Here is a 25,742-nt window from a genome sequence, read left to right on the forward strand (position 1 = left end):
CCATCTCATTTCTTTTGAGACGCGGTTCCTCGCTGAACCTGGACACTGGTTGGCAATCCCCAGGGATGGTTCTGTGACACCTTCAGTTCTAGGATTACAGGTGCCTGCCACCTTGTCAGCCTGCATTTTAAAGGATGCTGGTGGAAGCCAGGTCTTCAAGTGGTGGGGCAGGAGCTTTACTGAATGATCCAGTCCTAAAACACAAAAGCAGGATTTGTACTCTCTCCCCACCCACTTTCATCCCACCGACTCAGTCTCAGTCTCCCTTCCTCCTCTTCCTCGGGCAATCTGAATAACGTTCTCAAATGCATGAAAGAATATACACGAGACCTCAAAGGAAACCAATCATTTTGAAATACAGAGATCACAATATTTCTTTTAAGTAGCAATACAGTAATGCGTGCTCCTCCATTAATGGATTAAAGAATGAAATCCACCGGCAGGACTAATAGCCCTCAGAGTTTTGAAACAGGGATGGGCATAAGTAATACCTTAGATACCTGTCACAGCTAATCCAAAATTTTAAAATATCTGTTAACCCTGCTAAACATTACTATGGTGTGTTGATAGCACTCACCACGTAAGAAAAAGCTAGATTTCAGGGGGAGCCAGTAAAGATAAAGATATAAGGGCCCAGGATAAGAAGATCAGAGGTGAGGAGGACACAACATCTGTCCCCAACACCAGGAGTAACTGGGACCACTGGGACCTTGGCACGCAGGAACTCTGCCAGACCAGTGTGCATGGGTTCCTTCTGGTCTGTCTGGGCCAGTGCCCTGAGCAGAACTTTGGGCTCAAATTGGGAAGCCAGCCCCACAACACCCAGAGGCAGCTCCACTCCCAGGCGCTCTAACACGTTCAGGATCCTAGGATCCCAGTATCCCAGGAACTTGGTCACACCAGGATCTCAAGGTCCCAGAGGCAGCTTGACTCCCAGGAGCTCAGATATACCTAGGATCTCAGGACCCCAGGATCCCAGAATCACAGTATCCCAGAGACAGCTTGACTCAGAGGAGTTCTGACACAACCAGGATCACAGGAAGGACAGGCTCCAGTCAGACATAGCCAGGGCAGGTAGCATTAGAGATAACAGATGGCAGGAGGCAAGCCTAAGAACATAAGCAACAGAAACCAAGGTTACTTGGCATCATCAGAACCCAGTTCTCCCACCATAGCAATTCCTGGATACACCATCACACCAGAAAAGCAAGATATAGATCCAAAGTCACTTCTCATGATGATGATGGAGGACATTAAGAAGGACATAAATATTTCCCTTAAAGAAATCCAGGAGAACACAGGTAAGCAGCTAGAACCCCTTAAATCCCTTTAAAATAATGATTGAAGAGTTTTCTCCAAAGAAAATGTCTTTACAATTCTATTGGGGCTCCCTAGGTGGGGGAAGGCAGCACCCGGCACTTTCAAGTGTTTTAGAACACTGACCCACAAAGCCGGGTCCCCAGGTGGTTTAGCATCTCCTATCAGAAAGGAAAATCTTCTCCCAAATGCACAGTCCAGGAAGCCCTGGCCATGGTTCAGAAGTGTACACCTGTGCACACCTCCTGGGATTCTGCTGTGGGCTCACATCAGAGGGAGGTGGCATGTAGGATCTGCAGTAGAGTTTGTGGTTAAAATAACCACTTACCGGAGTCCTATACAAGGCTCTGTGACTACATTTCCTCCTCTGCTCCTCAAATCTGACCTAGACTCTGCCTCAGTCCCAATTCTCATTAAATAATGGAATGTGGTCTGTTTCTCCTGTCATAAGTACAGGGTCAGATACTGCTGCAAAGGCAGCGGCTAAGATTCCCCTCTTTTGTGTACATAAAAAAATAATTGGCCTTCTAATTACCTCCATAAAAATGAGAAAACTTGGTCTGCTTATTGGCACCTTTGTTAGCACTAGGGAATAATTAGACGCCTTAATAACTCTCTAATGATCCCTAGAGAAGGGAACCATTTTTAAAGAGTGTCATTACAGAGGCTTTCAAATGCAGTCTGCACTGAGCGAGGCCATAAGGCAGTCGGGATTCCTCGGTGTTGCATGGGAGGAAATATCGGTCCATTTCTGTCACATGCCTCTTCCTTCTGGCAGGAGAAGCTGGTGGAGTGGGGAAGTGCGCCACCTCTCTTCTACTCCTCTTTTATAATCCCAGTCAGCTTGTAGATTTAAACTCTGAGATCCTCTCCACCCCCACCCCCACCCCCAGAGCACAGGCTTGCGATTCGCCCCACCCCCACCCCCACCCCCAAAGCAGAGGCTTGCGAGAGCTGTAAGAACACGAAGCAGAATGGTGGTTTCCCATCCGGACAGGATGCCAGCCTTCTGCAGATTTTGTCTCTGTGGTTAGCTTCGGGACTTTTTAGGAACAGAACGTCTAAGAGGAGCGACGCCAAGCCTATGTTTCTCCAGCAGGTGGAGCCATCTCTTTAGCTTCCCCGTCGCCTTGCGCGAGATGGGAGGCGCTGGTTTGCAACCCAGGGATGGGAGGCAGCTCTGGGACTCTTTGGAAAACTTTGCCCAAACCCTCATTATTTCTATAACTTTATGTGAGAATCACAAACAACCCCTGAAAATTTGTCAGAAATACTGATTTGCCTTTCTATATCCGAATAACCACAAATTCTGGCAAATCAAAAATAATTGTGGTTTCCATAGCTTTAGCTCTCAGGTATCATGGGATTCATCTGCCTCTTCGCAATGATCTGCATCAGCTTCTAAAATCTGAACTTACTTTCAACCGGGTCAGGAGCCTGGCTTGTCAGGGTGACTCTCAGTCTTAGAGGCCTGCAGAAGTAGCAAGCATGCGGGGCTGTACCCCAGAGCACCCTTTGGGAAGATGAATCCCTGTTAACCCTATGCTGTACTGAATCTATGCTGTACTGAAGTAGGACAGCCTCTTTCTGAGACTGGCAGAGGTAATTCACCCAAATCAACTGCCTGTCCAAGACAAGACTCCACAGAGACCTTCCAGTTTGCAGATACTGCAGACAGTTCAGGTCCATTATTAATGGTCACAAGAACTCTGTGACTTACACAGTTGATAAGACCTACACAAGGAATCGGGCTTCCATTTCCTCCTTCCCTTCCCTCTCCCCTCTCTTCCTACCTCCCTCCCCTCCCTTCCTCCCTCCCTCCCCTCACTCTCTCCCTCCCTCCCTCCCCTCCCCTCCTCCTCCCCTCCCCTCCCCTCCTCCTCCCCTCCCCTCCTCCTCCCCTCCCCTCCCCTCCTCCTTCCTTCCTTCCTTCCTTCCTTCCTTCCTTCCTTCCCTCCTTCCTTCCCTCCTTCCTTCCTCTCCTTCCTTCCTCTCCTTTCTGGTGCTAAGGAAGGCACTGCTCTGTGCTGGGCACTCTCTTGACCCCCGAGTTGCACAGCCTCTCAACACTCCTCTAACCACACATTGTGCCTTCCCACAAATCTTAGTACACATATATAGGGAAGTAATGGGGCATATAGCTCAGTGGTAGAGCATACACTAGCCAAAGGTCCCAGGTTTGATCTTCAGCACTACAAAACAAACCTACCAAAACCACAATCCTCAAACAAAAAAACAAACAAACTAACAACAACAACAACAACAACAAAAAGACAAAGACCAAAAAAAAAATCCCGCTGTGACTTGGTGGATACAATCATTTCTATTTGTTCTTTGAAACAGGGTCTCACTCTGTGGCTCAGGTCAGCCTGGAGCTCACAATATTCCAAAAGTGGCCTTGAGGAGCTAGAAATGCAAGTGCTGAGACCTCAGGCGTGAGCCAGGATGCCCGTCCATTTTCTGCAACCTATGATTTTAAGAAAAATGTTGCTTTTGTCTGGCTGTCCACTGCTGAGTGACAAGCTTCACCCCACCTTCAGTGACTATACACCTGCAGACTTCCAGTTCACACATTTGCGACACAGGAACTCAGGGCACTCTTGCCTGGCAGAGTCTCCTGTTCCACGTAGCATCAACAAAGGCCATGTGGTGGTATTTTCTTGGCTAGTGAGCTGGGGGACAATCCATGACACTATCTCTTGCTTTTCTGGCACCTTGATGAGGGGTTAGAAGGGTCAGGCATGAAGTCAGCTCCGCCTTTCCAGCAGCGAGACTTCAGGGTAGCCTGGTATCTTGTGCGGTAACTAAGCTCCGTGAACAACCATCCCAGCAAATAATCCGTCATGACCTTCACACCCTAACCTTAGAAGGCATACGGCCCTATTATAACGGCAATTTGTTTGTCCAAGTACTCAAAGCCCTGCCCAGACTGGAGGAGAAAGAAGGTAGATCCAATCTCCTGATGGGGCAAGAGGCCAATTGCCACTATGTTTTGAAGCCATACTATTTAATTGACATTACGTTTTCTGTATCTGCTTGAAGTTACACACTTTCTAAGTCTAGTCTCTCTTATCTGTTCAAATCTCCGTTAGCCTGGATGGATAGGACATGTGAGGCCCTAGGCTCCATCACCAGCATGTCCACAAGACAAAATGAAGCTACGTGCACCCTTTGTTAAGATCATAGACAACCTCACTAAATACTTAGGAGTCGAGACTCAGGCTACAGAAGTACCTTTGTGTTAGCAAGAGGCATACCAAAGCTGCAGCAGGCACTAAAGAGTGAGCCTTGTTCTATAAAACCAAACAGCAGCAACAAAAGGAAAACATCTTCCATTATGTTTAACTTTCCTTTTAAAACTTAAATTGAGCCAGACTGTAGTAGCATATGACTTTAATCCCATCACTCGGGAGGAAAAGACAGAAGCAGAGGCAGGGGCAGGGGCAGAGGGGCAGAGGGGCAGAGGGGCAGCGGGGCAGAGGGGCAGCGGGGCAGAGGGGCAGCGGGGCAGAGGGGCAGAGGGGCAGTGGGGCAGAGGGGCAGAGGCAGAGGCAGAGGCAGGTGGATCTCTGTGTTTGAGACAGCTTGATCTACAGATCAAGAGTGGGTTCCAGGACAGCCAGGGCTACACAGAGAAACCCTGTTTCAGAAAACCAAAATCAAAAGAAGAAGAAGAAGAAGAAGAAGAAGAAGAAGAAGAAGAAGAAGAAGAAGAAGAAGAAGAAGAACAACAACAACAACAACAACAACAACAACCACCACCACCACCACCACCACCACCACCACCACCACCACCACCACCTTAGGAGAAAGCTGACTAATATTTCACTAGTTTTCAGGTGTGGGTTGATGCTGGTACATACCTACCTCTGGCGGTATCTCAGCATCGATAGCTCTCAATAGTTATCCTATGGGACATGCCCAGAGAACACTGGGTGCCCCCAATAGGTCAGCAGGAAGCTCTTAATTATTCATGAGCAGCATGCTACAAGGATCTGGCATTTATAGGTACCCGGAGAGTCTGGTCTTAATGAAATTATATATCCATACTGTTAAGAAGATATCGAATTTTTTTTTTTACAATTTTTATTTTGAACACTAAACCATTAATACAAGCAAAGCAATGTAAAACTCCAAATTACTGCAAAAAAAACCCCACTTGTTTTTAAAAATATTTATTCTATTCTATGTACATGAATTTTTTGCCTTCATATGTGTATGTGCACAGGTACATGCCTGTTGGATGGTTGTGAACTACCATATAAGTGTTAGAGATTGAACCTGGGCCCTCTGCACAAGCAATAAATGCTCGTAACCCTTGAGCCATTTCCCCAGCTCCCCAATTTGCACGTCTTTAACTGTCTGCTTATATGCTGAGATAAAAACATGGAATCCTAATATGGTCAGAGAAAAAAATTAAAATTCTATGTACTACTGTTATTGTTTTACTATTGAAGTAAGGTATGAAAATGTTATGCTACATTTTAATGGGTCATACTTTTAATTCTCTTTATATACTTAATAATGTGTGCAATATCACAATGTATTTAAAATATGTAAATCAAATGGGTACAGTCTGGCGGTACAGGCCTGTAATTCCAGCTGTTCAGGAGACTAAGGTTGGAAGATCTCAAGTCCAAGGGCAGCCTGGATTACTTAGTGAGATCTCAAGTCCAAGGGCAGCCTGGATTACTTAGTGAGATCTCAAGTTCAAGGGCAGCCTGGATTACTTAGTGAGATCTTATCTGGAGAGAAAAAACCCAAAACACCCAAACCAAACCAAAACCAAAACAAAACCAAAAAGCAGGACTGGAGAGATGTCTTGGAGTGCAGTGCTCTCTATGGAAGTACGAGGCCTTCCATCTGGATCCCTAGAACCCACAGGAAGCCTTGCATGTAGTGTTCACCTGTAACCCCAGCAGCCTGCGGCTGGGTGGGAGGCAGAGGGAAGAGGCTCTCCAGAAGCTAACTAGACAGTGAATGTACCGTAGGATGTTTGAGTGGGAGCAGGAGGAACCCGGGAGGCTTCACAGAGGAGGTGATATTTGAAGCAGCACCAGAGAGAGCCTTGTGCATGGGAACAGATACTTTCTCTCGGGTTTCCTGTTGTTTGGAACTTCTGTGGGCCTATGATGGCCCCCTCTCCAAGCTCTGTGCTCCCTTTTGCCCACAGTGTCCTACAGAGGAAGAGACTCAAAGTCCCTCCTGTTACAACTTTGAACTAGCTCATGAACCCCTCAGGGAAGACTCTCTCTTCCTCTTCCTCTTCCTCTTCCTCTTCCTCTTCCTCTTCCTCTTCCTCTTCCTCTTCCTCTTCCTCTTTCCCTCTCCCTCTCCTCCCCCTCCCTCTCCCTCTCCTCCCCCTCCCTTCCCCTCCCCCTCCCCCTCCCTTCCCCTTCCCCTCCCCCTCCCCTTCCCTTCCCCTTCCCCTCCCCCTCCCCCTCCCTTCCCCTCCCCCTCCCCCTCTCCCCCTTTCTCCCCACCCCGGCCCCACACACACTTGCAAAGCAGCCCTGGTTTTGATACCTGGGGCATCAGATAGACTCTATGGTTTTGTCCAATCAAATCACACTTGATGACTGAGTCTCTTGACTACTCAATGTCTTCAAAGAACGATTGGCCATAACCTATACTGTCATTATTCAGTCTTAGCCCAGGAAACCTAGCTACCATCCACCCCCAGGCAGCTCATCACTTGTCTGAATTTGTGGTCATGGGCTGTGGAAGGATCATCCCAAATTTCCTACTCTCTCTCTCTCTCTCTCTCTCTCTCTCTCTCTCTCTCTCTCTCTGTTTTTCTCTGGTAATGGATGGAGTCTTGACATGTAGTCTAGGCTAATCTGGAATTTGCTATGCTTGGGTGCTAGAGTTAATTCCTGTGCTACCATGCCTGGCTTGGATCACTCTCTTGACCCCTCACTTTCTAGAAGAACATACTGCTCTTCACAGATCTAGTGATCTGAGCGTCATCACCTTCTAGGTCTCTTACGGAAATTAGATAGAATACTTCTGGCAGAGTCTCCCAGGGGATGAAAGGGGATGAAGTAAGTCTGCTCCCAGCAGCTCAGCCTCAGAGAAGCCTGAGGTGAAAATGGGACGGTTCTGGAAGCCTGTGTCCAGACAAATCCATTCAGCCATTTATGTGGTTGGAAGCAGTCCTCTTCCTGATGCACAGGTATGCTGTGACTTCCATTTTCCTGAAAAGCTCTCATGGGGGATCTAGAAGTAACATTGTTTCCCGCTCAGCCGCCCCAGTTGCCTAAAAAGTGGCACTTGGAACTCAGAGGCAGTTTTTTTAGTCCGTTTGTGAACTAGGAGTTCTCAGACTTAACAGTGGAGGCTGGGTAAATATTGAGAAAAGCTATGCAAATCAAAGAGGGAAAAGGGCTGCCAGGTTCCAAGAAGGAAGAGAATGCCCTTTGAATGAGGATAGGCAGCTGTGCTGTGCTTTTTGGTTTGGTTTGGTTTTTGAGGCAGGGTTTCTCTGTGAAGCCTAACTGTCCTGGATGGAACTCACTCTGTCGACCTGGCTGGCCTTGAACTCAGAGATGAGCCCTCCCCTGTCCACTGAGTGCTGGGATTGAGGGCACTGCGACCAGGGGGCTTATCTCCTTTATTCTCTTTCTTCCCAGTTACTCTGGGCCACCTCATCTTTTTATTTTCAAAGCATCAATTCTCTTCCACTCAGCCTTTACCACCCCAACCCCAGCTGTCATTTATTGTCCCACATGAAAGATGAAGGCCATCTTTCCCGCTCAGCCTTGAAGGGCCTAAGTCTGACCATTGCTCATACCTGCTACAGGGTAGAGCATCCTCTGTCTTTATTACATCTCTACCTCACCAAACACCTACTCACACTTTCCTAATTCAGAAAATTGCCCTTTCCACTCAGTTACTGAGAAACAAAACAAGGACATGTGGCTGACCAAGTCTTCACCGAGAAGCTCTGGCTCCTCTTTCTTGTAGAGCCCTGGTACTTGTCATATGGTGTGTGGTGACAGTGCATCTCAGATTTTTTTATAAACAGTGGCCATGCTGCAGGAATTTTCAGTAGAAGAGCGCCAGTCTGGGGGAGCTGGATGGGAGCTGAGTTGAAATGCTCTCTTTCTAGGGCAATATTCCCGGCTCGACACTGCTGTCTGTATGGAGCATCATACCTGGAGCAGATGGGCATCCTGGTTCATCAAGCAAGCTTCACTCTTTAATAGAAGGGAGCGTGTGCTTAAGGTCTGCAGGGTCTGCAGTAGTGACTTTTCTCATCACTGTAAAATAACTGGCAGTGACAACTTAAGGGAGGGAGGTTTTATGTTGGCTTATATTAATTAGTATAGGCCAGGACCTGGTGATAGGAGTGTCCTGGTAGGAGGTGGCTGTAGCTTTCAAAGTCCCTCCTCTAGAGTCCCCCCCTGCTAAGTGGGATGCTAGGAGAAAGTTCCATGACCTCGCAAAGCAGTGACAACAGCTAGGGGATCAAGTGTTCAAGCCTGTGATACTGTGCGGGATGCTTCATGTTCAAATCATGACAGAATCCCACAAAACTCAAAGCCAATGGAACAGAGTGACCATATGATGTTTTTTGTTCCCAGGCAACACAATTTCTAATAATGAAGACATTCTTTATCGTAGAAATAAATATGCCCAGAGGTAGGGCAACCTTCGAGAGCGGCTGTTTAAGGCTCCGGCTCAGTTTCTCTGGAATTCCCCAAAGTCTGTCTTCCTTAGCAATGTCCCTGGCCCCAGGATATCCTCTGGCATGGTGGCAAAGTGGCCATAGAATGTCCAGACCATACCTTCATTACTCAGTCAAAGCAGAGGGAGGGAACATCTTGTCTTCCTTTACTGGACTTAGGTATATTAGTCCCACACTTACTTTGTTAGTCAGGAAGCCCAAACTGCAGACCTGCAGACCTGCAGACCCTAGAGACATAGACTGGGGTTACACAACCATCATTTTAACCATGATGATAACAAGACAAGTGCAACCCCACTGATGGCAGCTGTAAAAATCTGGACAGCTCATGAAGCTGGGAGCATGGGTTCTCCCAAAGGAAGACCTAGGCTTTGTTAAGAGACAGGAGAGATGGTGTTTGCTGTAAACACCCCTGGCAGGATATCTGACTCTGGCTTCTTCCCAAATCAAGGGATGTCAACAGGGAAGAGTGGAAGCCAAGATGGATAACTAAACCAAGACCTCACCTTATCAGCTGCCGACATCCAGAGTAAGGATGGAGCCAGATGGACTCAGAACCAGAGAGAGGAGATCAGAGGCTGTTGGGAAGGAGTGAATCTGAGCAAAACCCTTTTAGAAGGGTTAGTGAAGTATTAGCTATGTTATGAGAACAGTAGTAGTAACATGGGCCAATGAGTTAACCTCTGAAGCTATCCAGTGTTCTCAGCAATGGAAAGTACAGTGTAACAAAGGTGGGGCTCTGAGGGCCAGGACCCACCCCATCCCAGAGCCAACCTCTAACATCCAACTCCATACTTCACAGTGCAAAAGGAAATGGCATTTCCATGGTGTAGAACGTGTAGCCCCTGTCGGATTGGAGAAACTGAGAGCAGCTTGGAGGTGAATCCAGGTCTTCCGGGCTCCTGAACCTATGAACTCCTCCTCTTTTCTTTATTCAATTGTCTGGACTGTCTTCCTCTGCTCAGGGCTTCATTTTTTCTTTTATCTTTGTTCTAGTCCCTTCAAGTCCTTATATCCTCCCTCCTCCTGTTTCCATATTATTTTTTCTCTTCATCACTGTCCTTCCCTCTTGTATCTGGCACATGTCTCTGAACTATTTGGAATTTCCTTTCTGAACATATTTGATCTTGATAAAAATTAGTGATTATCAAGTGTGAAAAAAAGAGGGGTCTACAAATCCAGGGAGTCCAGAACAATTATGCCCCAACCTCACAAGCCACCTAACTTATCTGAAATAGCATTTGTAATTGGAAGGTAATGGTATAAATAATATGGACTTTTCCTGGGCCCCCAGCAGGCCCCTTGAGACTCCCTAGTGAGTCCCTCTAGTGAGTTTTGCATTTCAGTTACTGTAGTTTTTAACTTTAGAGTTTCTGCCTAGCTCCTATTCATAGTTTTTCTCTTTCCTGATGTCGTGTTTTATAAAAAGATAAAAAGAGAAGGGATATGTTTTGGTGGATGTATAGTCAGGTATAAGGGAAGAGGAGGGTACCTCTGAGGGTCCATACTGAGGCATCCCTTCCCCCTGAGGGGCCAGCCACATGATTGCATAGTATAGAGTATAGAATAGAGTTTATTCAGGGAATGGGGAAGGGAGTTGAGAGGGTAGTAGAAACAGAGAAAGACACACAGAGACACAGGGGAGGAGAGAGAGAGAGAGAGAGAGAGAGAGAGAGAGAGAGAGAGAGAGAGAGAGAGAGAGAGAGAGAGAGAGAGGAAGAAGAAGGAGGAGGAGGAAGAGGAGGAGGAGGAGGAGGAGGAGGAGGAGGAGGAGGAGGAGGAGGAGGAAGAGGAGGAATAGAGGACAGCCATGAGCATGTGGAGAGAGGGGCGAGGGGAAATGGGGAGAGAGGGGAAAGGGACAAGAGGACAGAGCCAGAGCAAGAAGACAAGAGACAGTGAAGGGAGCAAGCAGCTCCTTTTATAGTGGGTCAGGCACATCTGGCTGTTGCCAGGTAACTGTGGGGCAGAGCTTAGATAAAATGCTAACACCTGATGTTTTCCATTTGGTAAGACATCATTAGAATGTTTTCCATCATTTTATTTAATTATTTGAGTTGATCTCAAAGTCCTTGTCTGCTAATTCCAGTGTTTGATGTCTCTTCAGGGACAGTCTCTGGGGATCCTATTTTTCTTGTTTACGGGATTGTCTTAGTCAGGGTTTCTATTGCTGCAATGAAACATTATGACCTGAAAGTAATTGGAAAGGAAAGGATTTACGTGGCTCACACTTCCACATCATTGTTCATCATTGAGGGAAGTCAGGACAGGAACTCAAACAGGGCAGGAACCTGGAGGCAGGAGCTGATGCAGAGACCATGGAGGGGTGCTGCTCACTGGCTTGCTCTCCATGGCTTGCTCAACCTGATTTCTTATAAAACTCAAGACCACCATCCTAAGGATGACACTGCCCACAGTGAACTAAGCCCTCCCCGTCGATCACTAATTAAGAAAATGTTCTATAGGCCTGCCTATAGCCTGATCTTAAGGAGGCATTTTCTCAATTGAGGCTTCCTCCTCTTTGATGACTCTAGCTTGTGTCAGGTTGACATAAACCAGTAAGGATAGAAACATACCTTGTTTCTTTGCAAGCCTCATAATTTTGGTTGAAAACAGAACAGTATTATTACTGGCAACTTAGGACATCAGATATTAGCTCTGGCGTTTCTGTCTGTTACAGTTGTAGTTTGTTTCATGACCTTTCGGAGCTAAAGCTAATTTATTAAAGTCAATATTCTTGTCATTAAAACCTATTCCAGTAAGTTGACAAGTCAGCTAATGATAAGACAGATATTTCCTTAAACACTTGGAACCAGAAAATTGTGTCTTTGAAGAGAGATTCTGCACATTGTGAAAAAAGCACCCTACTTTGCCCTTCCCATTGTTCTCATGCAGAGCCTTAGGGACAAACCAAAGGGAGAGAGCCTAATGCCTTCTGGTGCTCTCTGGGCCTGCACACAGCCTTAGGCATGCACACACTCTACCACATTTCTGAGAACTTGTCGTAGCTTTGCATGCCCCTATTCCCCAAAGCACACTATTCTGTCCGGCCTTTGTGCTATTTGCTCAATTGTTATCCAAGGGCCTCAGACAGCAGAAATGGACGCATTTGCCTGTAGAGGTTTTTGCTAAATGCTCCTTGACAATAGCTTTGATACACACACACACACACACACACACACACGCACATGCACACACACAGGTTTCAGTCAAGCAGGCTCATAAAAAGACAACGTTTGGAGCAGAAGACCCAGGAGGAGACAGAGAGATCAGCTGGAGACACTGCAGAGGAGGTGCCCTCTGCTCCCTCCTGCACTGTGGCTGTTTGGAGGGCGGGTCATTTATTTCCATGACTACTGCTCACCTGCTAAATGGGAGCTGGGAGGAGAATAAGTTACACTGTGGGAGAGCTCACTGCCATTACTAACCACAGCTGCTTTGGAAGAGTACCTGCTCCTGGGGTTACTGGGTGCTTTTAGTATTAAAAAGTTCTGGAAAAGTTGGTTATGACAGTGGTTTCTATTTTGGGTTTTTACTGTGTTTTCAGAGGACTGGGTTTGGGGAGTTATCAATTATTCCAATTTTACTAGAGTTTTGACAAGTTATTATTAATTGGTATCATTGTATGCATGTATGACATGTATGGGTCCAATCCTTTACCTTCATGAGGGTTCAAGGATTGAACTCAGCTTGTCAAGATTGCACAACAAATCCATTACCCACTGACGGGCTCTAACTAGCTCTAGAGAGGTTTGTATTTGTTGTTAGTTTTGTTTTGCTTTTTTCTTCAAAGTAATTTTAAAGTCTTAGCAGCTCAAAGACAGTAGGTTCAAATAAATGTCTTCCAAGGCAGATTTGGGTATTAACAGTGTTAGCATTCCTTCTAGGCTCTGCCTACAGTTACCTGGCAACAGCCAGGTATGCCTGCCTGACTCACTATTAAAGGGGCTGTTTGTCCCTTCCTCACTCTCTTACCTCTTACCCTCTTACTCTCCCACCCTCTCTGTCCCTTCTCTCCCTACTGCCCTCCCTGATCTATCTCCATGTTAACGGATCTCTCTCTCTCTCTCCCTCTCTCTCTCTCTCTCTCTCTCTCTCTTTCATGAGAAGAGAATAGAGGTAAAATGACAAATCTTCAGGTTCCCCATGAAGTGCTCTTTGCTGGCACAAAGCCATGGAGATGTGTGCACTCACTGTGCATTGGTTACCCAGAATTCCATGTTCTTGTTCCACATGCTAGCTTCAGTTTCCCTCCTCCCCCTCCCTCTACCCTCCCCCTCCCCCCGACCTTCCTCTCCCCCTCCTCCCACCCATTCTTACACACCACACCACGGGGAGGAAAGTCCTAGGATATAGGCAGACTGGCTCACAGCGGGAACAAGATCTCATTCAAAGCACGGGTTCCAGAAGAATCGATCATCTGTGTTTACTTCTTAAAGTTCTTCACTGCTGCTGTGGTTTGTGTACTGAATGGCACAGGTAAGAGAAGACAGGAGTTTTCAATTTACAAACATGACACAGGGCCCGTCGCAGGCCCACATTGGAGTTTGTCAGGCTGGCATGCCCTTAATCACGCTGCTGTGCCCCAGTGTAAATGGTGCCCGCTGGCCTGTGACACCGGGAACTGAATTATCCGAGTTGTTGCAGCAAGTAGATTTCAAAGCGTGCTAGGTAAAACACAGGTGAAGTTCGTTTCTTCCTTAATCTGGAGCAGCTAGTCTAGAATATTATTTTGAGGGCAGGTGGGTGCTATAGCCCTGGTACTCACTTAGGAACACTGACTACCGAACTCAACGAGTGACTTACTGGGTAACTGGCCAATGCCAGTTAAGCCCAAGAAACAGAGCCATTGCTGGGTTTACAGTGGTCTCTCATCCCAGCAAGGCCATTGCAAGAAGAAAATATTACAAGGTGAGGGTTTCTACTACATGTAACCCACCAAATGTTCTAGATTAACAACACATCCTATTACATAGTGTTAAATCTCTTGGGGACCAGATGAGAATATTATACAAAAGAACTACACTGCGAATATCTAGTCTGGGCAAAGACCAAAATCCAATATTCAAAGTCTGCTCAGTGTGTGTTGTCTTTGCCCCGCCTTAGACTAGCCAGTGTCCTTTCCTGCTCCTGGCCTCAGTGCTATCCACACTGGAAGCTGGCCTGTGTTGAACACACGAGGCCCACAGGAGGTTCTAGATGACACAGCTAACAGATGTGGCAGACTTTCAGTCTCTGAGTGTCTGCTTTGTTACCTAAACCATCACACTTGCCTGTGGCCCTGAGTCCTTGATCTTTGGGGTAGGGGACACTGCTGACTCACTGGGCTCTGCCCAACTCATGTGTTTAAATGCTCAGCCCATGGAGTGACACTATTAGGAGGTATGGCTTTGTTGGAGGAAGTGTGTCACTATGGAGGTGGGCTTTGAGGTCTCTACACTCAAGCTCTGCTCAGTGTGGAAAAAGAGTCCCCTCCTGGCTGCATTCAAACCAAGAAGCAGAACTCTCAGCTCCTTCTCTAGCACTATGTTGGCCTAGAGGCTGCCATACTTCCTGCCATAATGATAATGGACTGAACCTATGAAACTATAACCCAGCCCCAATTAAATGTTTGTCTTTATAAGAGTTGCCTTGGTTATGGTGTCTCTTCACAGCAATAAAACCCTAAGATGCGCCGGGCATGGTGGCGCATGCCTTTAATCCCAGCACTTGGGAGGCAGAGGCAAGCAGATTTCCGAGTTCGAGGCCAGCCTGCTCTACAAAGTGAGTTTCAGGACAGCCAGGGCTATACAGAGAAACCCTGTCTCAAAACAAAACAAAACAAAACAAAACAAAACACCCTAAGATACCGCCCCAGATCTCTTCCTATTAATTAGTATTTGCTTCAGAGTGTCTGCTTTATCGATTCCTTTAAAGAAGTGGTTCTCACCCTTCCTAATGTATCGACCCTTTAATACAGTCCCTGTGTTGGAATGACCCCAAACACGAAGTTCGTTTCGTAGCTACTTCATAACTATAATTTGCTATTGTTATGGTCATAATGTAAATATGTGTTTTCCAATGGTCTTAGGCAACCCCTGTGAAAGGGTCATTCGATTCCCTAAGGGGTCAGGACCCACAGGTTGAGAACTGCTATTTGAAAAACTGAGTATATGATAAAGTGAGGCTGGATTTCTACACAAGCCCCCCAAATGAAATTAGGGTGAGTTAGTGTAGACAAAAGGCTTATGTCTCTGCACATTTTCTCTAGCTGAAAACCAAACAACACCACCACCCTAAGGCTTTGAGCTAGAGGGTTATAAATGTGTCTGCAGCCGAGCCTAACTACCTAAGCTCAGACCCTGGAACCCACATAGTAGAAGGAGACAACGAATGCCTCCTGCAAGCTCTCCCTGATCTCCCTCTCTCTACATGAGTGTAACAGTGCACACATCCACACATACATATACACACATGCACACACATACCCACATAGACACACACTCACACGCACACACAAACATACACAGATACACACACACTAAATAACTTTAAAAAATAAATACAATAAAAATAGGCAATTACAACAAGAACCATAGCCCTTTGAACATCACCCACGGGGTATTTGTTTTCCTGTTGTTTGTTTTTGCTTTGTTTTGTTGCAAAGGAAAGGGTTTCACTGTTGTAGCCTTGGTTGATCTGGACCTCTGTACACCAGGCTGGCCTTGGACTCCTGAGATCTCTGAGTGCTGGTATTAAAGATGGGCACCACCACCACTTGCTTGCTTTGTTTTTAAATTCACAGTCTAAGCACATCCTTGGTTCCCAACTCATTGCTGAGAACCTTAATTGACAGGCCTTCAGTCCAATGAGAGCAAGGTGCTCACTCTCAGTTCCACCCACTTTCCCATGCTTCCCTTTGAAGATCCGCTTAGTTCTCTTATGGGTCTGTTGTTCTTATTTGAGGTCATTTGAAGACTTTATAGTATTATCTAGATACACCTCCAAGATGGCAGCTGTCTCTCTGAACCCTTGCCTTTATCCCAAAGAGGACAAATGTCATCCTTTGGATTGGTTTGGGATCTGGCAGCTCCTCAAAACTCACCTAAAATTAGACTATAAAGAGCTGTGATTAATCCTGTTGCCTCAGGAGAAGCACTCACAGTAATGCTCCAAGCCTTAGTGAAATGGAAGTCAGAATTACCTGCTTACCCAGTTGTCCTGGCTGGTTTTGTATCAACTTGACCCAAGCTAGAGTCATCTGAGAGGAGGGAACTTCAATTGAGAAAATGCCTTCGGAAGATCCACCTATAAGGCATTTTAAAAATTACTGATTGGTGGAGGAGGGTCCAGCCCATTGTGGATAGTGCCATCCTGGGGCTGGTGGTCCTGAGTTCTACAAGAAAGACATTGCTGAGCAAAGTTATGGAAGAAAACTATTAAGTAGCACCCGTCTGTGGCCTTGCCTGAGCTCCTACCTCCAGGATGCTGCCCTGTTTGAGTTGCTGTTCTGACTTCCTTTGATGATGAACAGTGCTGTGGAATCATAAGCCGAATAAACCCCTTCCTCCCCGGGTTTCTTTGGTCACAGTGTTTCATCACAGCGATAGTCACACTGACTAAGACATCCGCATAATTTCCAATGTTCAAACAGTAGGATGCTCAGGAGGTGGCTGACAGACCATAAGTCTCCATTTAAACTCGGAAAGCTGTGTATACTATGTTGCCTTTATAAACTCTTCTTTGCCTCCTCTTTTCTTTCTAAGACCTCCGGCCACCTCCCCTACCCCATTAAGGCCCCTGCTCTGTGAGGAGCTGTCCTGCCTCCCTCCCTTAGGAAGACGTCTTACATCTGTGCTGTGCAGGAAAAGGAAGTCACTCACCCTTCCTGGCTCTGCACCCGGTTCACCTTCTTCACATTTATTCTTTTGCCTCAGGGACCAGTGACCTCCTTCATCGGTTCAAGTGGCTCCTATTGGCTTTCCCAGGACTCCGATGGGTTTTCTCCAAAAAATAAGATATTACACACCCTGTTTTGAACCAGGCAGAATCGCTTGGGAGAGCTTGAACTACTAGTGCGCCCCTGTTGGCTGAGGCTGGAACGGATGGCTGCTTTCAGAGACCCGCGAGAAGAGAAGTTCGCGGGATGGTCCAGCTGTATTCTGGCCTTCCTCTCATCCCAGTGGAAAACAGTGTGAACGGAGTGGCAGCTCTAATGTACTGCCTGCTGGAAGAGAGCCACGCTTCTGACCAAGGCTAGAGCAGCAAAGAGGACAATCTACAAAGAACTCGTATTGCGCGGTCCACAGGGCGCTTATCAAGGCTCTTCTTACCTCCCCCAGCATAACGGCCCAAGTGAGGTGTGAGTCGCAAAGGGAGCAAGAGAGGCTCACCTGGGGTCTCAAGGTTTCATTTTCACTCCGGATAACCAGCAGTGGAGAAAATCTCCTGTGCGCTCCGCATGCTAGAGGGCTCCGGGAGAAACTGGCCTTTAGCAATGTGTTTGCGCAGCTAAGTTCTTTCCCTTGGCACTAACCTCTGGGTCGTACAAACCATGCTGCTGCATCTGTGCCTGGGGCCATCCCTAAGTCCTCCAGTGACAGACCCAAGCTCTAGCCCTGACCCTCAGAGCTACAGGGCCTCCTCTAACACTGAGCACGGCACTTCCTCGGAGACATAACCCGGGAAGACTGTGAGCTGCAGTCTCAAAGATCTATTTCAAATATCCTATTCGCCCCGGGAAACTGTCCCACCCTGACAAATTCCCTAACTTAGGGCCTCAGTTTCTCTTATCCATAATGACAGTGTGTTTGTTCGGTGGCAACAAGAATGAAACAGATACCAGTCACCATGGAAGTTACTCGCTAATTCTGCCAGCAATGAAATTTTGAGAGAATGGTGCCCTGCCCCGAGTGTCGCGTCTGCCCCAGGTTAAAGCCATGGTGAAAGGGAATAAGGGCCACAGTACTGCCAAGACTGGTGCGCTGCCACTCACTGGGACGAACCATTGTTCTCCTTACAGACCCTTGGGCAGTCAAGCCCCACTCCCTGCCGGGGGGAGGGGGGCATCCGAAGTCAAGATTTGGATCCCTGAGAAAGCATCGGAAACCCAGGCACTGGACCACAGGAACCTAGTACCTTGGAAAAGCGAAGGTTAAGTCGTCCGCGCCCAGCTGGCTTCCCGGGATGGCCGGCTTGTGGATGGCTTTGTACAGCTTCTGTCCTCCCGAGGGAGGCCTCGGCTTCAGAAGGTGGAGTGCTTGGCGCTTTCTTGAAGCCGGTGGTCCCCGACTGCCCTGCTCACTCACTCAGGAGGACCGACTGGGCAAAAACCTGGGTTGGGCCCGACTCCGGACAGCTTCTGCCTCCAAGGCAGTCCTCGGAACTCAGGTGCTCTTGGTATAGTAGGCCTCTGCTCGTCCGGATTTCACCCTCCATCCTTCTCCCAATTCCAATCTCACAGACACCGACTCCTCCAGGACAGTATACAGTGTCCTTAGCCTTGACACCAAGATGTACTAGGCTGGAATCCCCACCTGGTTAGCAACTCCTAACCCTAAACTCAGGGGAAGAAATTCTCTTTCTTTTTCTCTCAATCACCAGGAGGTGGCCAAGGGGTAAGTCCAGCCATGAGGGCTAACTTACAACAGGCAGAGAGAAAAGGAAAGGCTGAGTCAGGCCAGCCCTGGCACATTGCTCCTTGATGGAAGTTCACGCATCTCAGACCCTTCTAGTTCCAGCAAGGGCTTTGGGCAGTTTTTTGAGAAAAAGCCTTGGTGTCTCTTCCAGAGTTCCTGCATATTCTGAGAGCCACTGAGCAGGTAGGGTCATGAAGGCTTCCCTGATTCTTTGCTCTGCCGTGGGCTCTGATTTCCTCCAAGAAGCCCACCCCCATCTTTCTGGCTCTGCTTGCCATTCCCTGGCCGTGGATACCCGAGCCACCGCCTGGTCCCTGGACAGAGATGCCATTCCCTTAAGAAGCCCCTCAGAAGATTCTGATTCAAGTAAGCCAGAAAGTAGGCGGGAGGAATTATCAACCCCTCTGGACACCCTGCGGTTCAGTTTTAACCCCCAAAGCATAGTTTCCCCACCCCCCATTCTTGTCAGCTGCCCCTAATAACTGGATCCTGCTGCCTTCAACACTATAGGGCTATGTGAGTATATTACCTGCTTGGGAACAAATTGAAGGGTATCCTTTAGCAGACTGTCAGCAAAGCGGTAAGGGACACTTATGTTCCCAGGTCCCAGGGCAAAATTCCTTGACTGCTGGGGTGAGGTGGGTTATAAGAAGCAGATGGAAGAAGGCCCTAAGAATATCGTTCAGCGAGCCTGACAAGACTGGTTGTTTTTACAAGTCACTATCTATATTTTATGTCAAGTTCTCATGTTCTGAAGGGAGCATCGGCTGGGGGTCATTTATTCAGATGCAGTGGATTTCTGCATCTTTTTCTCACAGTGTTTAAATATGTATTCTCTGGGGCTAGCTGATAGAGGAAGGATGACAGAAGAGAGCCCTAGCAAGCCGAGGTGCTCTGGAACCACTTTGCAGAATATAGCCTTAGAACGAGCCCGCCTCCTGCCAGGGCTCAGGCACTTAGGGCAGGGAACCCACCCTGGCCAACACTAGAGGGGGTGCCTCTGTTAGGATCCCTGAACAGCTGGGATCAGCAACTTTTCTGAGACCAAGTAGCTAGGTACAGAGGCTGTTCTTGTAAGTCCCTCTACAAATTATTTCCGTGGCATCAGCAGGTCACCCTGCAGAGATGCTAGTGGGCAGGGACAGCAGAGGACAGTTGTGTTTCTTGGAGAGGCATCTGATGTGGAGAAAGCTTGGTGTATATGTGTGTTGTGCGTTCAAGTTCACAATGCTAGACAGGTTCACCGTGTACTACCTTACACATAGATTAACGATGGAGTGTGCTTGTGTGACAGTATTTTGGGAGCCTGTGTGCTTGCTTCTGTGTGTAGCTATTAACAGGGATGCAACAGTTTGTTTCCCTGGGAGGCTACTATCGAGATAGGTTTTGGTGCTACCAAGATGAAGGGATATATAGTACCCCCTCAAAAATTGTGACCGGAATCAATTAAACACCTCTTTGCCATATGATACTTAACAGTCTGTTTTCCTGCAAACTTGAGACTACGGATGACTCGGAAGACACAGGCTACTGGGTTTTTTTTTTTTTCTCTCTCCAGCAAAGTAATTGTGCAGAAGTGTGGGCTATGACATCACCAAGCAGTCTGGCCAAGTGGGCTGACACAGGAGAATTCTGTTTGGAATTCTCCAGACAGACTTTCAGACAATAGCTGCGAGTTCTGCACACCTCAACTCAGAGGAAGAGCAAACCAGTTCCAGGGAGCAGGGACCCCAAGGGCCCAAGGATACGCCTGAGATTGGGATTTCTCTTCAGATCGGAGGTTGGGGGAGTGGGCTTGGTTTAGGCCCAAGTGGAGGAATCCTCCAGGAGTCTTTCCAAGGTTGTATATGTTCCCCTTGAACTCCAAGAGGGTACAAAGGTATAGCCTCTGGAACCAGAACTGGTTATGTTCATCCAACCGTCTGAGTCGTGGGCAAAGAAATTCTTGATAAAAATTTCGAGAGAAGAGTCTTTCTGAGTTTATGAACAAAACAGAAAGTGTCGGTTTTATCGGAAAGGAAAAGTCCCCCTAGGAGCCCAAATCTGCCTCCACCCCTCCATCCCTATCTGCCCAGGGCTGCTACCCTTGAAGTCCCGCCCAGTTATTGCTACTGCGAATCAATACTGAGAAAAGCCTTAACTGTCTCCTCACTGCGTCTTGTCTGCTTTGGATTTGTCTGGACCGGCATGGACTTATTGGGCAAAAGGGGGCTAAAACCCCAGGCCGAAAACAATACTGTAGACTTATTTACAGCTAGAGGGGCAATCGAAGGGAGTCCCTGGGCTGCCGGTGGGAGTCAGTGCACCCACTTTAGCAAGGACAACACAGGCGTGCCGCTGACCGTCCACTCTCTTTTTCCTCCACTGTATCTGGTGTAGGTTGCCGAACTCAGAGACCTTTCCGCCACCGTTAGCCTCTGGGAACATAGGTCTCAGCCACTGCTACTGGTCCTGAGACTCAGCCCACAGTATCATTTCCAGTTCTAGTGACTTCGACCATGCTGAGGAGTCAAAACGTCCCAATTTCCCTTCCAGACTCCACAAGTCCAAACTCATTTAGTACCTCTGCACGCACGCGTTCTCGCCTTCCACAAGCCCAGAGGTGTGTGTTGGGGGTGGGGGTGGGGGGGAAGTCAGGCGCGGGGCTGGGGGTGGGGCGCTCCGGGAGGTGGCTATGGGGAAGCGGAAGTCTGAGAGCTCTGCCGAGAAAAGGGACTGAGGTCTCACGGGAGGAGGTTTCAGAGTTTTCAGTCCTATGCCTTCACCTTGCCGGAGACACACTGAGAAAAGGTCGCTCCAGGTTTCCAGTACTCTGCCCGGTACCCAGACCTTCCCACCCGGAGTATTCAGTCCCTGTAAGGGAAATCAGACGTCGGTACACGCGAGACCACCGGGCCTCGGGGCATATATCCATATATTTATGGTTTCTAATTTTATTATAAAATAAAAGCAGAAATATCTCCCGACGAACATTCACATGAGGGCGTAAAATGGAACAGGCAAGTCTGCGGCTGCGGAGGCACTCTGGGCTGGGAGCACGGAGGTCACAGTCCCAGGAGGAAGAGAAGAACCAGCGAGGTGGGGAAGAGGGAGAGAGAGAGAGAGAGAGAGAGAGAGAGAGAGAGAGAGAGAGAGAGAGAGAGAGAGAGAGAGAGAGAGAAATGAGAATTCAGGTGCTTCTGGGGTGCAGCCTTTCTTGCTCATTTGTTAGTCAGAAGCTGGCACCTTAGGCTCACACTGAGAGGAGGGAGATGTCTTTGAGGACCGAAGACCCAGAATGTCTACCTCCGTTCACATCACGTCGGACTCTTAGAAAGTTGAGAAAGGAACTCAAATAGATGACACCAGAAGGAAGAAAGACTGGGGATACAATGTGAGAAATGAGAGAGAGAGAGAGAGAGAGAGAGAGAGAGAGAGAGAGAGAGAGAGAGAGAGAGATATTTATAAAGGAGGGAAAGAGAAAACGTAAAGCGGGGAGAGAGAAAAAAATGAAATAAACTCGAAAGGAAAGTAGAGGAAAGAAAAAGGAGAGAGAAAGGAGAAGAGATTTTTTAAAAATCGGGGTGGTGGTGGCTTATAATTTATTCCCTTGCCTAGTTCAAGACTCGGTCTCTGGCCTCCAAAGGATCTCAAAAGCAACTTGTTGAAAATGAATCCCCAAAGGATACCGAGCAGACCATTGTCCACTTTGTCCCGCCGCCGGTTCTGCCGCTCCAGCGTGGCAGGGCAGTCTTCCAGTACGCGGCACAGACTCCAGAATCTATCGCCCTCCCACACCGCTTCATCAAGCACGGAAAGCAAGCGCCCGGAGGCGAACAGAGCTCTAGGAGCCCAGGTCCACAAGGTTGGCCGACATGGGGTTGAGTATGGAGTCCTGCAGGCTGTGGTGATGCTGCAGTGGGTCCGCGCCGCCTCCACCGGGCACTGGTACGGGTACTGCGCTCGGGCCCGGAGGGTGGCCCAGGCTGTGCAGGGAAGGCAGCCCAGGGGGCGGCGGCGGGCTGAGCAACAGAGCGGGACTGGACGACGAGTGGTCTGGAGTCCCCGACGGCGTCTTCTCATCCTCGGAACTGCCTAGCACCGACTTGCCACTGCCATTGAGCGAGGAAGCCAGCGGGTTGTGGCTGCTGGAATTGGAGTTCTCGCTGTTCTCCCTGCAAGCGCAGGAGGAAAGGAGCGGGGTCAGGGGGAACCAGGGCCACTCTGCGCTGACCCTCAGGATGCCAGCACCTGGGGCCCCGCTGCGGTTGCTAAAGGGTGTTTGCTGTTTCTACCATTCCCACACTTGACTTCTTGTTCTTAATTGCGTTCTCAAACCCTCAACACTAGTTTTCGCTTGTCCCTCTCCCTGTATCAGCCCATGTCCTTAATGTCATGACTACCTTTCCTGTTCCCAGTATTTCCTGTCCTGTCTCCCACCCCATTCCTTAAGAGAGCTGCGGCACCAAAGTGGGGAGCCTGGAGTTGGGAGAAGTGAGGGAAAATACCGTACAAACGAGCTTTGCTGGGTAGAAGTGGGGAATAGAAGCTTCAGATACAGCGAGCCCAGGCTGAGGGGCCCACTTCGACTTGGGTGAGCACAGGCCTAGTTTCCCTTTGCCTTTCTCTGCGCGAGGGAAACCCCTCCCTACTGAGACTATGATCCCTAATTCCAAGCTGAGCAGGAGCTCATTTGACTGGGCAGAAAGATGGGGCTTTGAGAATGGAGGACTCCTTTTCCCTAGGGGAGAAGGTAGAAGGAAGGGCAGGGTGCTGAGAGCTGGCTCAGATCGTAGGCAGAAACAAGGAGGCACAATCTGTAGCTCTCACCTGGGGCCTAGTCAGGAACCCCAGCCCTTATGGAGCCTGACAGAGGAGAACCCATCGCAGATGAATCCACCTCTTGCCTGCTTTTGCGGACAGTCCCTGACCAGATATGGGTATTTGAAATCCTGGGTAAAACCTATTAGTGGATTCCTAACGGCCATTCTTTCAGATTTCTTGGGGTGGGGGGTGGGGGAATGAGCAAGACATCATCGCCATTCAAAGTCAAACTTGGGGATTTCAAATACCCAGGTCCAGTCTGCAGCTTGCTCTTCTGCCCCTACTGTTCGATACCCTGACCCTGGATCCTTCAAACGGTGTTCAACACATCCACATCACCTAACCCAGGTGTCTTGTTTTGCTGTTCCCCAAGGAGAAATCCGTTCCCATAATCCGTTTCTCTCCGATCTCGATCCCCTAGTTTCCTTGTCCAGATTTAAGCCCAAAGCGGGTTACAGACAGTTACAGGGGTGTCTGTAGCTTAGGTTAGTTTGGAAAGTCTTAGATTCCGATAGAAAAGAAAGCTCCCAGTCTTTCGGCAGATCCCAGTTTACCTCGCACACCCGACTTGCCCATCAAAGAGAGCAGAACCTAAGGAGAGCGAGGTCTTCAAGGGTCTGGCAAGTTCAGGAAAGGCAGGCTGGATTGCCTTCTCTTCCTCAGCAGACATTTCCCCCGGAGGCCTTACATCTTTGGGTCCTTTCTACGCGGGATAACTCCCAACTCTCTTGTGCCCAGCTCTTATGCCCAGACAAGGAATAGGTCTACCTTGCATAGATATTGCAGTCATTACCCAGATAATACTAGGGAGATTCCAACCCCTGCCCTGACCCCTAAAAATCTCTTTGACCTGGAGGTGACGTCCTAAACCCCCTGATCCCCGACGCCCTTGGTTGTTCGAAGATCAGGCCCTAAGCCTACGCTTACCTCGCAGGGAATTCAGGCCCACAGCCCTGCCCTCTCTGAAACTCGCCGTTTTTCCAGTTTAGTCCACAAGCGACTGAGGAATTAGTTACTGAACTTACGCACCGCTTTGCCCGCTTTAGACAAATTCCGGGTCGCTCAGCCTCCAGAAAAGACCTAAGCGCTGTTTTGAGCCAGCCTGAGCTGCGGCCGAGCTTGGTACCCGGGGTCCGGGTGCGATTTAGTCCTGTCCAGGAGCTCCCCATCCTCCCGCACCCGTTTCTCCCAGGACCAGGGAAGCCGGCGCAGATGCTCACTTACTCGTACCTTTCCTTGGCCTCGGCCGCCCTGTCGCGCTGCCGCCGGTTCTTGAACCAGTTGCTGACTTGCGTGGTGGTGAGGCCGGTGGCCTCGGCCAGCTCGCGCTTCTCTCGTGGCGACGGGTAGGGGTTGTGAGCGTACCACTCGCGCAGCACGCTGCGGCTCTTCTCCTTGAAGCAGTAGCTGGTCTCCTCGCCGTCCCAGATGGAGCGGGGCAGCGGGAACTTGCGCCGCACGCGGTACTTGCCCACGGCGCCCAGCGGCCGGCCGCGCAGCTTCTCCGCCTCGATGTAGTGCGCCTTGAGCCACAACTGCTGCAGCTTGGCGTGGTTGTGCGGCGAGAACTGGTGGCTCTCCAGGATTTTGTAGAGCTCGCGGAAGTTGCCCCGGTGGAAGGCCACCACGGCCTTGGCCTTGAGCACGCTTTCATTCTTGTGGAGGTGCTCGCAGGCGGGCAGCGACCACAGGAAGCGACCCAGCCGCTCGATGTTGCCGCCCTGCTGCAGCACCTCGCACACGCACGCCACTTGCTCCTGCGTGAAGCCGAAGGTGGGCAGCATGGACATGGTGGCGGCTGCGCGCCCGCCCGCCCGCGCGCGCCCTCACCGCGCTTCGCGGCCCCGCATGGGCGCCTCCCCGCCGGCCCCGGCCGGCCGACAGGCGGGCGGGGCCCCCTGGCCAGGCGCCGGCTCCCGAGCGACTCCTGAGTCACAACGATCCGTCCTCGCTCCCGCCGCCGGCCCCGCGCAGCTCCGCGCCCCCGCCGCCCGCGCGCCTCGCCCGCGCCCAAGCCCGGAGGCCGCCCGGGGCGCCGCTCCGCATGCTCCGCGCCCGCCCGCCGCTCGCTCGCCGGCTCCTCGCTCGTTCGCTCTCCCTCCCGTCTAGCTCGCTTGCAGCTTTTTTAATAATATTATTCTAAGCGGGCATGAGGCGCGGCGGCCCGCGCCCTGATTGGTCGGGTTATCTGACCCGGGGCCTGCCCGCGCCAGACAATAGTCGAGTCAAATTATTCGCCATGGAGACGCTGTCAGTCACCGGTAACCCGAGCCCCGGCGGCCCGGGCGGCTCCCACCCCCGCCCCCCTCGGCCAG

The 25,742-nt window shown here is 49.3% G+C and overlaps 1 protein-coding gene across 3 annotated transcripts; it reads right to left on the minus strand.

Moving 5' to 3' along the window:
• Six2 (sine oculis-related homeobox 2) lies at positions 1 to 25,519 on the minus strand. 3 transcript variants are annotated; one of them, XM_011246335.3, is made up of 2 exons: positions 24,652 to 25,313; positions 1 to 194 (listed from the first exon to the last, which is right to left on the minus strand). In XM_011246335.3, the coding sequence occupies exons 1-2, from the start codon at positions 25,215 to 25,217 to the stop codon at positions 128 to 130; spliced, it is 633 nt and encodes a 210-aa protein (XP_011244637.1). In that variant the 5' UTR covers positions 25,218 to 25,313; the 3' UTR covers positions 1 to 127. The 3 variants fall into 3 exon arrangements, with proteins under 3 accessions (XP_011244637.1, XP_006523994.1, NP_035510.1); XM_006523931.4 differs by lacking the exon at positions 1 to 194 and adding an exon at positions 21,532 to 22,778 and having other exon boundaries at positions 24,652 to 25,310; NM_011380.2 differs by lacking the exon at positions 1 to 194 and adding an exon at positions 21,533 to 22,778 and having other exon boundaries at positions 24,658 to 25,519.
• Between the last annotated feature and the right edge of the window lie 223 nt (positions 25,520 to 25,742).

Source organism: Mus musculus, chromosome 17 (genome assembly GCF_000001635.26).
Source record: "Mus musculus strain C57BL/6J chromosome 17, GRCm38.p6 C57BL/6J".
In the NCBI taxonomy this organism is placed as follows: Eukaryota; Metazoa; Chordata; class Mammalia; order Rodentia; family Muridae; genus Mus; species Mus musculus.